At 42.6% G+C, this 14,890-nt stretch overlaps 1 protein-coding gene across 4 annotated transcripts in view; it reads right to left on the bottom strand.

Annotated features, from left to right (window-relative positions):
• Positions 1 to 379: 379 nt before the first annotated feature.
• The window catches only part of golga7bb (golgin A7 family, member Bb), a 45,208-nt gene continuing 30,697 nt past the window's right edge, over positions 380 to 14,890 (bottom strand). For 2 of the 4 annotated variants that reach the window (XM_037783297.1, XM_037783298.1), the window contains exons 2-5: positions 12,189 to 12,314; positions 11,124 to 11,276; positions 6,178 to 6,279; positions 380 to 4,056 (exon numbers count right to left, since the gene is read on the bottom strand). In XM_037783297.1, the coding sequence (XP_037639225.1) occupies positions 3,967 to 4,056; positions 6,178 to 6,279; positions 11,124 to 11,276; positions 12,189 to 12,314 (471 nt within the window). In that variant the 3' untranslated portion in view covers positions 380 to 3,966. The remainder of the gene's footprint in view (positions 4,057 to 6,177; positions 6,280 to 11,123; positions 11,277 to 12,188; positions 12,315 to 14,890) is intronic. The other 2 variants (XM_037783300.1, XM_037783299.1) reach the window with 2 other exon arrangements.

The following is a 14,890-nucleotide window of genomic DNA, read 5'->3' as shown; positions in this document are numbered from 1 at the left end:
CTGTGAACTTATCCTTTAAGAGCTTTAGCCTTTAAATTTGGCACATTTTAGACTTCCCCCTGAGGATCATCATCACCACCCATCTGTTTACCTCCACAATAATAACATTGTTATTATTACTAAAAATAGCATAAGCTACATTATCAATGCTATTTTGGACAAAGCTAAACGTTATCTTCATTTCACAGAAGACACTACACACACAGCAGCTCACAGCTGTACAGACGATATAGCTGCTCTGACACCTGATGCCCAAATAAGAGAGGATAAAGCATTAAAAACATATCTAGGGACTAATACTGGGCAACAGCGATGTTTTGGAATTAAATAGCATTATGGCATTTCCATCCACTTCTTTACACTTCACAAACTCAGCATGGGTAATCATTGACAAGCATGTACAGTGCAGTTCTTCTCCTGTACAGATCATACACACTCATTGTTTTTTCTTTTCTTTATACATTGTCCAATGAGCTCCTTTATCCGCTTATTGGCAGTGTTGAGTCAGTTTTTAATTGGTCAGTCCATCAGCCCCAGGTCGGGTATCCACTCCACTGGGATGAAACATGAAGGCATCGAAAAAGAACAGGAGGCTGAACACAAGCACAGCTGAACTCAACCGCTGTGGTAAACTGGCAGGTTCATCCAGGTAGTTAAACGTCGAGTTGAAATTAAACTATCCACTGAGACTGAAGCAAAACGTCTTAAATTCTGCAACGACTTTCTAGTTTTCCGGTTTAACTTCAACTTGATACTGCTCTGGTCGAAAGCACACGAGGCTGGTTGCAAGGCAGGGGCTCTGCTGAGGGTTTAGCTCAAAGCGAACTATGTGGCTAAAGAAGAGGCAAAGGGCTACACTCCCAGAGTTGATTTGGAGATCATGTTGAGGCGAGTTTAAGGACAGCACAACTGAAAATGGTGAAATAAAGAAGAAGACAGAGACTGTGGGAACAGAAATAAAATATGCAGACACTGAAACAGGGCTTTTGTTAGACGTTGTGTGGGTGTGCTGTCTACTGGCATCAACATTTTTGCTACATAATGATCATCTTTTGTGTCGTCAGGCTGCACACACACACATAAAAGCCAGACAGGATGCACTATTTCCCACAAAGAGAGCCAGAATTTATGCTCCTCTGGCTGCATTGTCTTGTGTGCACTGAAGACATTGTACTAGAAGGGAACCTGTTGGGCAGTGCAGTAGTGTGAATAAGTAGATGAATATTAGGTTTCATTAAGGAGCTAGAAACTATTTTAATCTACTATCTTCGTCTTTACTCTCAATCTACTTTAGTGATTTTACATTCAGAAGTTCAGAAGTTCCTCAGTCCGACTCTAGAGGGAGCTACGGCTGTGTGTTGACCCCGACATTTCTGATGATACAAAACTGACTAATGACAGATGGCACCAATGAACTGAAAGACTGAATTTCATATATGAAATCTTCATCCGCATCGACATCTCTCTGTATTTCTCAATGATGTTGTGTGCATGTCAAATGCCAATATGGTCTAGATGTAATTTTGCATTTTGTATAATTAGAAACAGTGCTTGAAGTGAGAAAAAAACGAGTTGCCGTGTGTATTGGCCAGTATCAGCAATCTCTTGTTCCTATTCGTTTATTTATGTATTATTTCTTTAAGCATATGATACTGTGTCAACCATAATCAGTTGTAATTGTATTATTATGTTATATACTGTACTTTGGCTACGCATCTTCTATAGTAGGCCTATAATACTCGGTTGAGGTGGTGTGTTTGTATATTTACCCATAGTGTTAATAGTTAAAGTGTTTTCCTGTGTTATTTGTAGCCTATAGTATCTCTCTATAATATATTAGAAGGCCTACAGGCTGGAATCAACAGCAGCCAGACAGGCAGGCAGGCAGGTATGTATGCAGAGCTGAGGTGTGTTAGCTGTCCATTCAGGTTTTAGGAGCAGTGGCCCTGTCAGGGTGCTCCTACATATTATACAGAGACACACTCCGAATTTCAACAGTGAATGAAAGATACTAGGATGTATTGGGTTTGGGTCCTCCCCAAGAAGATTTGAAGGTTTTTGACTTAAAACTATGCTATTTTACATAATTTTGGACCATTATTATTACTATAGATAACTCCAAAACACTTAAAATACAAAACTTACTATAGTTAATTAATTATTTTATTATTTACAGAAATCTCAGCCTTCCTCTTAATTCTTCTGGGAAAATTGTAAATGTATTTTTAGATTGTAAATTGTAAAATAATAATCAATAAAGAAAAAGAGCAAATTCCAAAAACTTTTAAATAATGTTCCATTAATTATATTTGTTCACAACAAAAAAGTTATGAAGAACAGTTCATCAATTATTCTACAATGGGGACGTGAAGGACGTAGGCTATGGTATCGATATTACAGCAACCCCATCATCATCTTATTCCCCCTACATGTGTTTTTATGTTCATACGGCTTAGTATTGGCTGCGCAAAAACGCTGCTGCTGTGCCATATGATTATGAATCTCCCAGAGAACCAGATATGGAGAGGGCAGAGAAAAGTACCGGCAGCTTGTATGAAGTGCCGGTGAGCAAGAAAAAGTCTCGGTATGCCAAAGGGTAAAATGTAGAAGTGCTGGCACTGCGTATCGGTGAGTACCGGCCCACTTCGAGCACTGATTCGAAATAATCTGCATCTACATGAGCAGCATAGACAGACTAATAGAGATTCAGGTATTGAAGTCTGTGTGCGCTGATTCTCCTATACACACCTGTATACGTAGTAGTGATACTGGTGATCGTTAAACAGCTGTAGAGATAACAACCCAAACTGATCCTTACTCTGTGACGTCTCCTTAATGATCAGCAAGCTTTCATATCACACTAGGTGAGGTTGGGACTGACGGCACAGACACATACACACCAGATACTGTACGTGTTCTCACTACCACGGAAACCAGCGCAGGCTTACAGGGCCTTAGGGGTTTGCTTGCGTTCCCAATGAGCTGAGACCACAGAGAATATTGTCTGGCCAGGTCAACTCCAACTCTGCCAGCATCTGTGTGCAGGAACGCATGGCCACTTGCCACAGGTGTGTGTACATATGCATGTGCGTGCTTGTCCCCTCGCTAGTGTCTGACTGAGTACTTGGGCACGGTTGTGTACATTTGCATGCGTGTGTGTGTAGGAGTGTGACCTACAGCTGTGATGTGGATCACTAGCATCCACTGCTGTGAATGAGAAGGATAAATAATCCAAGGTGCTCTCTGTTCCCTGTTTGATATTGAAGCCAAATGCATGTGAACAGAGCATAGAGCAGAGCCATCCCACAGTAGGTCCAATTTGCCAGCATTCAAAGCGGCTTGACCCTAACCACCCGACATGAATGCAATCATTCAGCGAGACCGGAGAACATTGGATCTCCCAAGAGGCTGGTGGTTTTCCAGATTTCAGAGCTGCTGCTGCACAGACCTAAGACTACACTGCCAATGCGCCAGCAGATAGACATTGTGACAGTGACCCCCCCCCCTGAAAACAATCAAGCATCAGTCTAATCAAGGGTAAGCCTGCTGAATCAGCTATACGACGAAGATGATGTGACTCAGACGTGATGGAATGAGAGGAAAGGTGAAAGGAAAAACTGGAACAAAAGAAATGGTGATTATTTGGGTTAGGATAGCTGTTGGAGAGTGAAAGATATTCCCTCACAGACACTCTGGATGTTGGCTTGTACATGTGTCTGCTGCCTGTGTGTGGGTTCTGTGTGTTTATTCTGTCATCCAGTGTGTTTGTGTGAGCCAGCTCCTGTTCTCGTGGTGGTACTTGGTAGGCCCGAGCAGGGAGAGTGTGAATGCTGTGGATCACCTCCTCGCCTTTTTTGCTCTCCACTTGTCTTAGAACCTGGTGCTCTCATGTTTCAGCATGCGGATGTTGGTGAGCGTCCCGCTGCCCCTGTGGTGGTACCCGTAAGCCTGGCGCTGCCCCTCCAGTCACCGAGCGGCGCTGCTGCCTGCCGACGACATGCTGCTGCTAGGACTGGAGCTGCCCGAGCCCCGGTCTTCAAACACGCTGATCTCTAGCTGAGGACACGGAGAATGTCAAGGATTATCGTGATAGACAGAGTATTAAAATACAGGGTTGAGAAAGTGCTGGCAGATACAATTCCACAATTCCCGACAACAGCCCTGGATCCTGTCATTTCCAAATCCTTTGCTCATATATGTGTAAAGCCAGAGCAGACTACAAGACTTTCTGCACTGCTCACACTACATCTTTCATCCCAAAGTGTTGTCATGTTATTGTGGGGGTGCACAACCCTAAACAACTGATCTCAGATGAGGTGTGCTCGTGAGATTTTTCCACTTGGAGAGATCAGTGGCTGCCGTGAATGTTTGCAAAATTCGACAAAAACAACCAAGAAGTCACTGTGTGTGTGTGTGTGTGTGTGTGTGTGTGTTTGCTGCTGCTTTCCTCCCTCTGCGTCCCAGGTTTCCTGTCGCTTTCTCATTGGATACTGCTCATCTCCTGTCTCACACTTGTCTCCAAGGTGCTCCGAACACAATTGCATCTTGTTTTTGTTTGATAAGGGGTGTAGAATCTGGAACAGCCGATAACAAGGTGAAGATACTGTATGTCTCAATACCACTCAAACTAGACGTGCGGATTGGCCCACTCGAGGATTTTTGAGTCAGATCTCAATGTGTCTAAAGATCAAAGTGATAGAAGTGAGACACATGCTATGCTGTTCTTTGGTAGAATAGGATCTCTTACCAGCCTTCACAAACAGAGACCATATTGTATAGAGTAGTATTGACTAATAAGTGTTGGTAATAGGTTGGCCCTGTGACTTGGAGCCTGTTCTTTGAGCCAGGTCTGTGATGGTCTACTGGACACATTCTCTCTCTCTCTCTTTCTGCCTTTTAACTCCATGAGGAACTGTGCTGGGATCAATCCACCTGACAAAGAGAGACACACATCTGGCCACTTCTGAAAACTATAAAAGAACATACTGTAAGACGAGCCAGCGTTAGAAGAGTTAGAAATATTTGAAAAGATTGAGATAGAGCACCTTATTTTGGAATGATAAAACACAACCATAGGCTGCTGACTCATCACATCACCTTGTTTCTTTTTCACCTTTTCTTATCAAAGGACATTTGACGGAGCTTGCATGCTTTTTTCAGCCCTGTCCTGCTTCAAACGTACTCCTGGGACCGACAGTTGGCCATTGAACAGCTCCTCTGCAGCAGCTGGAGTTTAAGTGCCTTGTTCAAGGGCAACGTGATGGTAATTTATGAGGAAGAGGAGGTATTTCTTATTCATTTATCCAACCCAGATGTTACTGGCAGTTCCAGTGATTCTAAGAGTGCTTTCACTTTAGGGACACGGGCCCAGATCCGAGTACACTTGACCCCAAAGTCCAGTTCGTTTGATTAGTGTGAACGCTCTGCACCGTATTCGGGCACGGTTCGTCGATCCGCATTCAAATCCACTTGAAAGGGTGGTCTTGAGTATCGTTCGCATCAGGTGTGAAAGCCGACTGTACCAAAACGCGAAGGTGGACTGCCAGTTAACGCGAGTAACGTTAGCAGCCAGCGAGTAGTTTTAAAAGTATAGGCTTTTTTCAACTCCATTAGTCTCTTCCGAAATCTGTATATATGCGCAGCATGTGCCGATGTCATCTTCTGAACTGCATGGGTGTGGGTAATAAAGCAGGAAGCTCAGCTTCTCTCTCTGTTCAGCGGGCAGAGTGTATAGTCGGAATATTTTCACATCAAACTCGGTGAAATAAGGATTTATTTCGACCAAACCAGAGTTGGTGATTGATGGAAAGACAAACGACGACGGTTTGGGGGAGTTTTATTTTGTTTCTGTCAAGTTTGAATGCTCCGCCACTAGAACAGCTGTTCTCAACATAAACAAATACACGTGGATGATGACGCAAGTGTACTCGGGTACGGAACAATTTTACGAATGTGAAAGCTGAGCATCGGGGAGTGGAGAGGGGGGGGAGGAATCGTACTCGGGCATGGTACGACTCATGGTTACGTACCTAATATGAAAACGCCCTAACTGGTGACCACTCATGAAGCTCATGAAGAACTACTGCCACCTCCTCTCAGTCCTTTATATGTCTCGGTTGGGCCTTTACCCTCTATCTATTTGCTACACACTTAAAGCAGCAGATGACAGAAGGATACAACCCTCATTCCTCTCTCTATGGGGTCTGTGAGCAGCAGACCTCTAGGAGCGTAGATCTTCTCATTCTGCTCCTGGATGTAGCCTGTTATCTTCTTCAGCACCTGGAGTAAAACAGGGGAGCGGAGCGGAGTTAGAAAAGGACAGAGCTACATTTGGAGATAATCCAGATTTGATTAGAACCATTGGGGGCATAATGAAAACATAAAAACACAAGCAGAACATGTGATCTAGCAGAAATTAATCTGAACAGACATTCCCACTGTGGATCCATTTCCTGCACATTACTTTTCACTCTGTGTTACATGTAATAACCATGTAGCTGAAAGAGGCTAAACAAGGGCAGGGCCGCAGCAACTTTAACCTCCTGTGCTGTCTTGGGTGGAAAAAATGAAAAATGGAAGAAACCAGTTTGCAGTCCTTCTGTGCATAGTTAGCATACGGCATACGATACTGACTCTCGAGTCATTGCCCGTCTTTATTTTTCCTGAACATTATAATCTAAACTCAAAGTAATTCCATTATGCTCTAAGTACGCCAGTTATTTTTATACATAGTTCCAAGCCACTCATGTCAAGCAAGGCTGTATGAATTGAATTACTAAAATTGACGAGCACGGGCTTTTCTCTTTTTGAAGTTTTCCATTTGGAAGCTTCAGTTCCTAATTCCAAAGATGGCTCTCTCAGGCTAAATGTCATGCGTTGGTTAACTGTCGGGGCAATTTGGAATCACTCTGAAATGTGAGGTGGGCAGTTTATTTGGATTGCATTGGCACTGGATTTATTTCTCAGTTTTGCAAGTGAGTATTGCATCAAATGTGCTAAAAACCGCAGAGCAGCAGTGGAGTGAAGCTGAGCACCAAGTTCAGACCGTGCCTTGGCACACTAATTCAAACAAGCATGCCTGTATACATTCTCCTACGCATTTCAACTACACGCCTGCCCTGGAGACTAGAAGTGTGTTTAAGTAAACCTAAGCACTGTGATGTAGTCCCATGACGCTGCTGATAGCAACCAAATGACTGATGAGGCTAAATGGACAGATGTTAGCTCAAATGGCATCATTAGAGCAGCTTATTCAGCCTCAGCTATGCCTCTGTGGACACCAACAATGCTGATGTGCCATGCATCTCCTAAACTCTGACTAACCATGTCAGTCAGCTAAACCACGCTCCACTGGGCCTCATGTTCACGGAGAGAGCTGTCACCACACTGAACACTGCACACTGAAAAGGAGGAGCAATCTTTAGCACATCTGCGTGTCTGTACTAAAACAACACACATTTGTATCACTCAAAGAAAAAAAAAACGAAGCATAACATACGGTTTATTCTACTCTATATTAAAAGGATTTTTTGTGGCTTTAGCATTTGTTTCTAGTTACCAAGTTAATTGTTGAGAAAATGACGACGTTGCTAAAATGAAGTGATGAGAAACATGAGCGGTCAGACAATCAGATACGTGTGAAGGAATGAGTCCTAAAACCCGGAACTGAGTTACCATTTTAGCACTTCTGGTTCCCTCGTCTTGAAGTTTTTAGTTAGATGCCTGAAATAAGGTCTGTGGTTAACACAAGCTTAAGAGATTTTAATGTTTTGTTTTACGACATAAAATACATAAGTAAATATCCCACTTGTACATTTTGAAGCCTTTATATTTCAAAAAAAGGCAGTTGCTAACAAGTGGCTAAATGAGACTGCGATAGTCATCTTGTCCTCCTTTACAGCCGCGCTGTTTACCGCGGAGTAGTTCGCTTACAGCCTAATTTTAGCTTTTTACTTCTGCCATTTGCATTCACACTTAAAATCATAAAAGTGGTGTTTGTTTGTAGAGATTATCTTGCGGAAAAAAACATGTAAGTGTCATAAACGTGTGTTTGCCACAGATCTTATTTTCTGCAATAATCCAAAACACAATGGAAAAATCCCATTGGCTTTTTGTCGAGGGAACCCGTGTGATTGTAACTTCCTGATTGGACAACAAAAATACGTCATCCCTGCAGCACTCCATCAGGATAAAAAAACTAAATTGACGGCACCTGAAAGTCTGGATAACCTAAGGATTTGTTAAAAACCTTTATAATTGTCTGACCCCTTGTCAGACTTCTTTTTAGCATTTAATTGTTAAAACTACCAAAAAAAGATCCAAGTCACAAACTATAATTATCTTTTGGAGGTATTGGGGATGTAACACTTCTGAGTCTGATTTATTGAACATGACAGATTCACTTCCTCTTTTGTGAGTTAACTAAAGGTCACTGCATCACTCAGCCTTGAGAGATTAAAACAATAGAGATGGAGCAACACACTGAGCAGCGCTCCTCTGGGATGTCAAAGGCCTGTTACAGCTGCAGGCACAGCTGCTAATATAGTGACCCCCGCTAGTGGAGACTAAACCACAGAACAATACTTATTTCTGTCTCCCACTGGAAGAAGAAGAGACTTTTCCAATGAAATGTCTGGAAAATGTTACAATCGGGGAGCAAACAAGACACGAAATTCCTCAGCGAGAAGCCATTTAAGAAGCCATCAAAAGGCAGTGGTTTGTTCTATTACACAACTTTAAATCAGTCAAATCTATGTCAAGTACACCTAAGTAGAAAGCAATCAATATTCGGCTTGGAACAATGACAGTATCTCCACAGCGCACAATACAGTCTTTTGTTATAAACTCCATCAAAGAGAACGAAGCATTATAGAGAAGAAGAGGAGACACACAGAGCCCTGACTAATAGGGTTATTGTGGTCCAGGGAAAAGGCCAATCCTTTCACTGCTAGCGAGCTCTCAGGGCAGCTCAATCCTCTTCAGTGTAACAATATGACAGTCAAGTACACAAGCTGTGCCGCTGTCGTACCGGCATGTCTGTGACAGCCCTTCTGGGAACAGCTTTGCGAGTGTGTGTACATCGCCTAAGAAGCAAAAAGGTGTCACAGTTTGTTTCACATGCATTGAACCAGTGTTTATTCCTCTGCTAGAATGAAAGTTGTTTATGTCACCGAGTGCAATATAAAGAGAATTATGTGTGTATACATGTGTCTGAGTGAGTCCCATATGTGCAGGCACATTCTTGTGAATAAAAGAAGAACAACAAATAAGAGATGGAGGGCACATAGTATGCGTGAGGGGAAGCTTTATGAATGCTTGTGTGCACATGTATCTGTTCTGACATGCTGGGAGCAATCAGCGTCCTTTGATAGGGTGAGATGTAAGCATCAAGGACTCTGGGTGCTCCGATGAATCTGCACACTGATCCGCACTCACTGGTGTGTGGCCTCTTTATCAGCACACACACACACACACACACACACACACACGTATGCGCACAAACAGCATCGACTTGGGTGGGTATATTTGATTGTCAGTCGGAACGTCATTCAGCCAAGATGATAAACTTAAACAAGTAAGTAAACAGCTCTCCTGTGGGGTTGATAGTATCTCAGCGCGTCAATGGGGCGGCACCCAGCTGACAGGGAGATGAAAGCAGCCTCAGATCGCACCGTTTTGTGCTTCAACACAAGTCCTTGTGTGCTTCTTGGTCAAGCTCCCAGTACCCCTGTACTGCTTTGATAAAGAAATGTTTACAAAATGCAACAAGACTAGGGAGATGAATGCTGTGGGTGACAGAGATCAGAACACAAAGGCATGCTGGGCCTTCACGCCACTCCAGTTTCATCTAAAACACCGGCAGGTACCCACACAGTCACAACAGGATTAATCAAACTCAACACTGTGTATGTGATTGTGATATGAATGCGTGTTCTCTTGTTCCATCTCATGTAGCAACAAGCTGCAACACAGAGGTTTAATCACCTGCCCGTTCTCAAGATGGACATCTCGGTTTTGCTGAAACGTCATGTTGCAGCTGGCGTGCTATGCCTTGCCCACCGGCACACAGGTGTGGGCTTAAGAGCGGGTTTGAAAAGCTAGTGGACGGACAGCTGAGGGGAACAAGAGAGAATCAGATCGTATCTCCTGTTTTTTTGGCTCTGCTGCCCCGTGTCAGTGGGTGAGAACATCTCTGTGTTGTGACCTCAGAGCACCATCGTGCATTAGGACACACAAATGAATGCTTTTTGTGTTTGAGAGAGAGAGAGCGTCCATAAAAATGGACGGTAAATAAGTCTTGTGGATGAGCAGTGGAGTTTATAATAACCAGCTGTAGAGTAAATGAACAACGGTTGAGCTGAAATATTCTGATGCACGCTAAGAGGATCCAGATTCATTCAATTACTTTACCTGGATATGTTTAATATATCAATATTTCAATTATTTAATGTTTGAATATATATCATGGCAGCACGGTGGCACAGTGTGGGTTCCCCCCAGGTGGTCTAGTTTCCTTGTACAGTCCAAAGACAGGATATTTAATAGGGTAGGACGTGTGGTGGCTACCTCGCTGAACTGCTGCGTCTCTCATGCATTTGGTGTCCGCACTGGAGCATTTCTGCTGCTGCGCTGCTACTGCCAGCCGATTCTTTCTACGTAGTTTCCCTTTCATAACGGCCATTTCATATTATTCTAAATGCCATTTATATTTATTTTAGACAGAAAAATGGTGTTCATTTGTAAATAATAGTAATAATCCACACTTAAAAGCCGGTATTCTAGTCATATATGGAGCCGTGCATGAAGGAATTCTGTCCGCAGAAAAAAAAAAAACAGCTAGGGCTTTTATTTTGAAGTAGAAACAGGAAGTGTTGAGATAAAAACCGCGATTAGCAGCAACCTGGGTGTTTGACGCAACTTTGTCATGGCAGGTGTGTTGCTCAAGACCCAAGGAGGCGCGATGTCGAGTGTGAAGTTTGTTTATATGAATAGTTCTCGAGAAAGCTGCAAGCAGCAAGATCACAAACCAAGCATTCAGCCCGTTCTGAACAGGCATGTTTTGAACGGGCACTGTGGTTATTTTGTGTGCTATTATTTACTGTAGGCGTGCACGGGTTTATTACCTTCTCGTAGCGTGTCTCCATGCAGAGGAAGACGATATAAGCTGTTGCACAAGCCAGACATCCCTCCAGGTACGACTGACCTCCGATCTTTTCGGCCTCTATGTAATAAGAGTTCAGGGTCTTCACCGTCTCCTCGAGCAAGGTTCGCTCAATCTACTTACAGACACAAACAAACATCCAGGTAGAGATATGGAGGCATGCACACCATAAGGACTGGGAAAGTGAAAAGTGTTCTGGCAGAGCTGTGGGAGCAAGCTGTTCAGCTATAAAACAGCCTGCCAAACATACCAGCCGCATTCTGCTCAACCCAGCATACTCCTACTTTGTCAAACGATTTATCAACACACCTCAATTGACGAAGAAGAAGATGAAGAAGAAGAAACTTGAGGCTAAAATGGAAAATTATTACTCATAAGTGTGACAGCAATGGGTAGTGGTTTGAGCATCTGACAGAGAACATTTATATTTAAAATGTTTACTAATGGTCCCTCTGCACTGACTCCCTCTGTGTTCCTCTGTTTCTTTCTTGCACTGTGTGTGTGGACTGTCTGAATCAGATGCTAATTGCTAGACAAATCTACAATAATGCCCTTGCATAACATCATTCACAGATGCTAATACAGCAAAGGAAAAAAGAGCAAATAAACAGCACATTCTCTCCCGGTGCCTAAAGTAAAAGTGTGGGAATAAAAGCCTGAGGGTTTCTTTAGCTTCACCTTTCTTCTGAGCACACACAGAAGATTTTTAATATAGTCGTAATACTTACTTATTCTGCTTTTGTCTGCACAGTGAGAACTGCAGGGTATTAGAGGTCATAATGCGAAGGTTTGGAAAGACTGTGTGCATTTACTTACAAGTTTAAGTTAATGCACAAGCAAATATCCATTATTCACATGTGTTCTGTCATCCAGGGGGCACATTGTAGTAATCTTATTAAGCTATATTGAACCATCACTCTCTGTGTCAGAGAGTGTGGGTGTTCTTTCAGGTAATTTGGGGATTTTGCCAACAGATTACGTTTGCCTGGATGTGTATATGTGAGTGTGTGTTTGTATTTGTGCTCACCCTGTTGTCGAGCTCTGAGGGGAACTTGGTCTGGAAGCGGCAGACGGTTCCTTCGCTGTAGTCTCTCTGTACGAACACCTTCGTCACCAGCGATGCACTGTGCCTCAGCTCCTGAAGGTTATGAAACTGAGCAGTTACACAACAGAGGAAAAGAACACATGTTAAAGTTGTGGTCCAAAATGCATTTATATACATGCAGGTACAAGAGTAGCAGGTCTCTTGGTCTGTGTGTGGAGTGTTTTTTGAGATCTGGTGCTATACTGTGTGTGGCTCCACACCAGAAACAGAGAATTTAAATTTTCCTTAAATCAAATTCCAGTAGGGGTGGGGAAAAAATCGATACAGCACAGTATCATAATATTTTGCGTGGCAATATTATCGATACACGGACATCTAGTATTGAGCTTTTATTATATAAACTATTAACCTCTTAATAATCTGCCAACCTGCAACCGGCCTGGCCCTATTCTGTCTTTCAGAGGTTCAGTCTTAAAGCCAGAAGATACAGGTATCATATGACACTAGAAATCCTAAGGAATCCATTGGTACCATGTCATATTAGCTTGTTGGGAAGAACGCTAAGTAACGCTTTAAAGTTATGCTTAATTTTGCTGAGGAAAATAAACTGGCATGGCCATTTTCAAAGGGGTCCCTTGACCTCTGACCTCAAGATATGTGAATGATAACTCCGAGATGAATGCAATATATATCGCAATGTATCTTATTGCAATACTCAGCATATCGTAAACATTTAAAAAATGTTTAAAATTGCAATCTGACCAAAAAATTACAGTCTGACCAAAAAACATCTCACTACATGTTATCAAATATTTCCTGCTAGTTTTGAGTTGTGATTTACCTGACAACACAGGTGCAACAGGGCTACACAGTGAGAGAATGGTATTATGTTACAACGTCAACAGCAGCGCAGGCGTAGTAAGCGCTCTCGCTGCTTTCCTCCAGCATCAACAGGCCCAATTGCAGTATTAATGAACACTTTGAAAGACAGCCCTTTACAGCACTTTGGTGCTGAGTGGTATGTTTTACACCCAAACAGTTGTTCCCTTGAGAAGAATACAGCAGCATGCAAGTGGCCTAGCTTAACTTACCCCCTGCTGATCTAAATTACTCGCCTCAAGAGGATGGTAATTAGAGATACAGTAGGAGTGTAAAGGGAGGGAGAGAGGGATGAACAATAAATGGGCGAAAAACAGAAAGAGAGGCATGTTTTCATTTCAGAGCCGCAAATAATATTATAACAACTACACATTTGACAGAATGGGTTTAACATTTGTGCAGTTATATTCACTACATTTTATTCTATGGATATCACAGCCATTGAGCTACTGCATTGTTGTTATAATTGAAAGCAAGCAGAGCCTCTGTTTATGAGGTGACCTGCATGTGCGAGCCAGAGAGAGTCATTTCCAAGTAAGCAGACATAGTACAGTGCCAGCCTTTCATCTCTATACAGGGTATATCACTCACAACCAAGAATAGCATCCAAGCTGCTATTTTTGTCAGCCAAAAGCCAAAATCATCTCACAGCCACTAGATCTTTCTGTCAGAGCTTTTAATATCCTTCTTTTTTCCTTCTCCGTCTCTCTAACACTGCCCCCCCGCCTCCGCCCCCTCACGCTATCTTTGGGCCATCATGATGAACAACAAGTCACTCTATTAATAGAAGCCATTATCAGCACACGATTGAGAATCATTTATCCAAATTAGAATCAGTTGGCTGAGAGTTAGATTCATTAAGATTAAACAGGTTCGTCACTGTGAGAATGTGTGTGGGTGGATGTGACTGTATGTACGCACAAAGGACACATTTTTCCCTGAATAGGTTAAACTGTTTTACTTCAAACTGATATTAGTAGTTAAAAAGTACTCAAGTATCCAAAGTAAGAGTTTCGTTTTGCTGTCAGATTTAAACCTCATATGTCTAGTTTTGTGGGTTATGGTTCATGCTTTCTGGTTTGTTAAAAAAGAAAATATGGGATAATGGAAGGGATGGAAAGAGAGCCAGAAAGAAGGACGGAAAGTATGATGGAAAGAAAATTAGATTAAAAGCATTGGAAGAAAAGACATGGGGAAATATGGAGGTAACTAAGGGAGGAAAGAGGGAAATAAGTAAGATAGATAAGGAAAGAAATAAGGAAAATGTAAGGAAAGGTAGGCAGGAAAGAAAAAAAGAAGAAGTAAAAAGAAGAATGATATAAGGACAGAGAAGAAAACCAGAAAGGAAGAAGTGGAAGAAAGAAGAAAGAATGCAGACGTTTTAGTTGACAGGAGTCCAGTCCAGAGGCATCGCAGTGTCACATGCGCTGCATTCAGGCCAGTGGGACACCACGGTGTGTTTTGGCTTGTTGTAGACCTACTGACCTCCGTCTTACATCTCTGTGCTACATGTAGCTCACAGCTGAGCAAAGCCAAGCAGGCAGGAGTCATGTGTCTCTGCGGAGTCCATTTATTTGTCCAAACACACGATCTCAGAGGACAGCTCTCCCACCACCACTCCCCTGATTTTAATCCACTTGGAAACTTGTGTTCTGGAGTTTAAACTGATTGGTCTAATGGGGATGTCGTGGTTAAAGGTCAAAACTGATACATCTTAAAAAATGGTGTGCCAGTCAGTGTATTCTGCATCATTCCACATCATGTTCTGATTGGGTGGTTTGTAGATGTGGGTCGTAGCAGTTACA

This window comes from Sebastes umbrosus, chromosome 10 (assembly GCF_015220745.1).
Source record: "Sebastes umbrosus isolate fSebUmb1 chromosome 10, fSebUmb1.pri, whole genome shotgun sequence".
NCBI classification, from domain to species: Eukaryota; Metazoa; Chordata; class Actinopteri; order Perciformes; family Sebastidae; genus Sebastes; species Sebastes umbrosus.
This window is presented reverse-complemented; position numbering and strand designations above follow the sequence as displayed.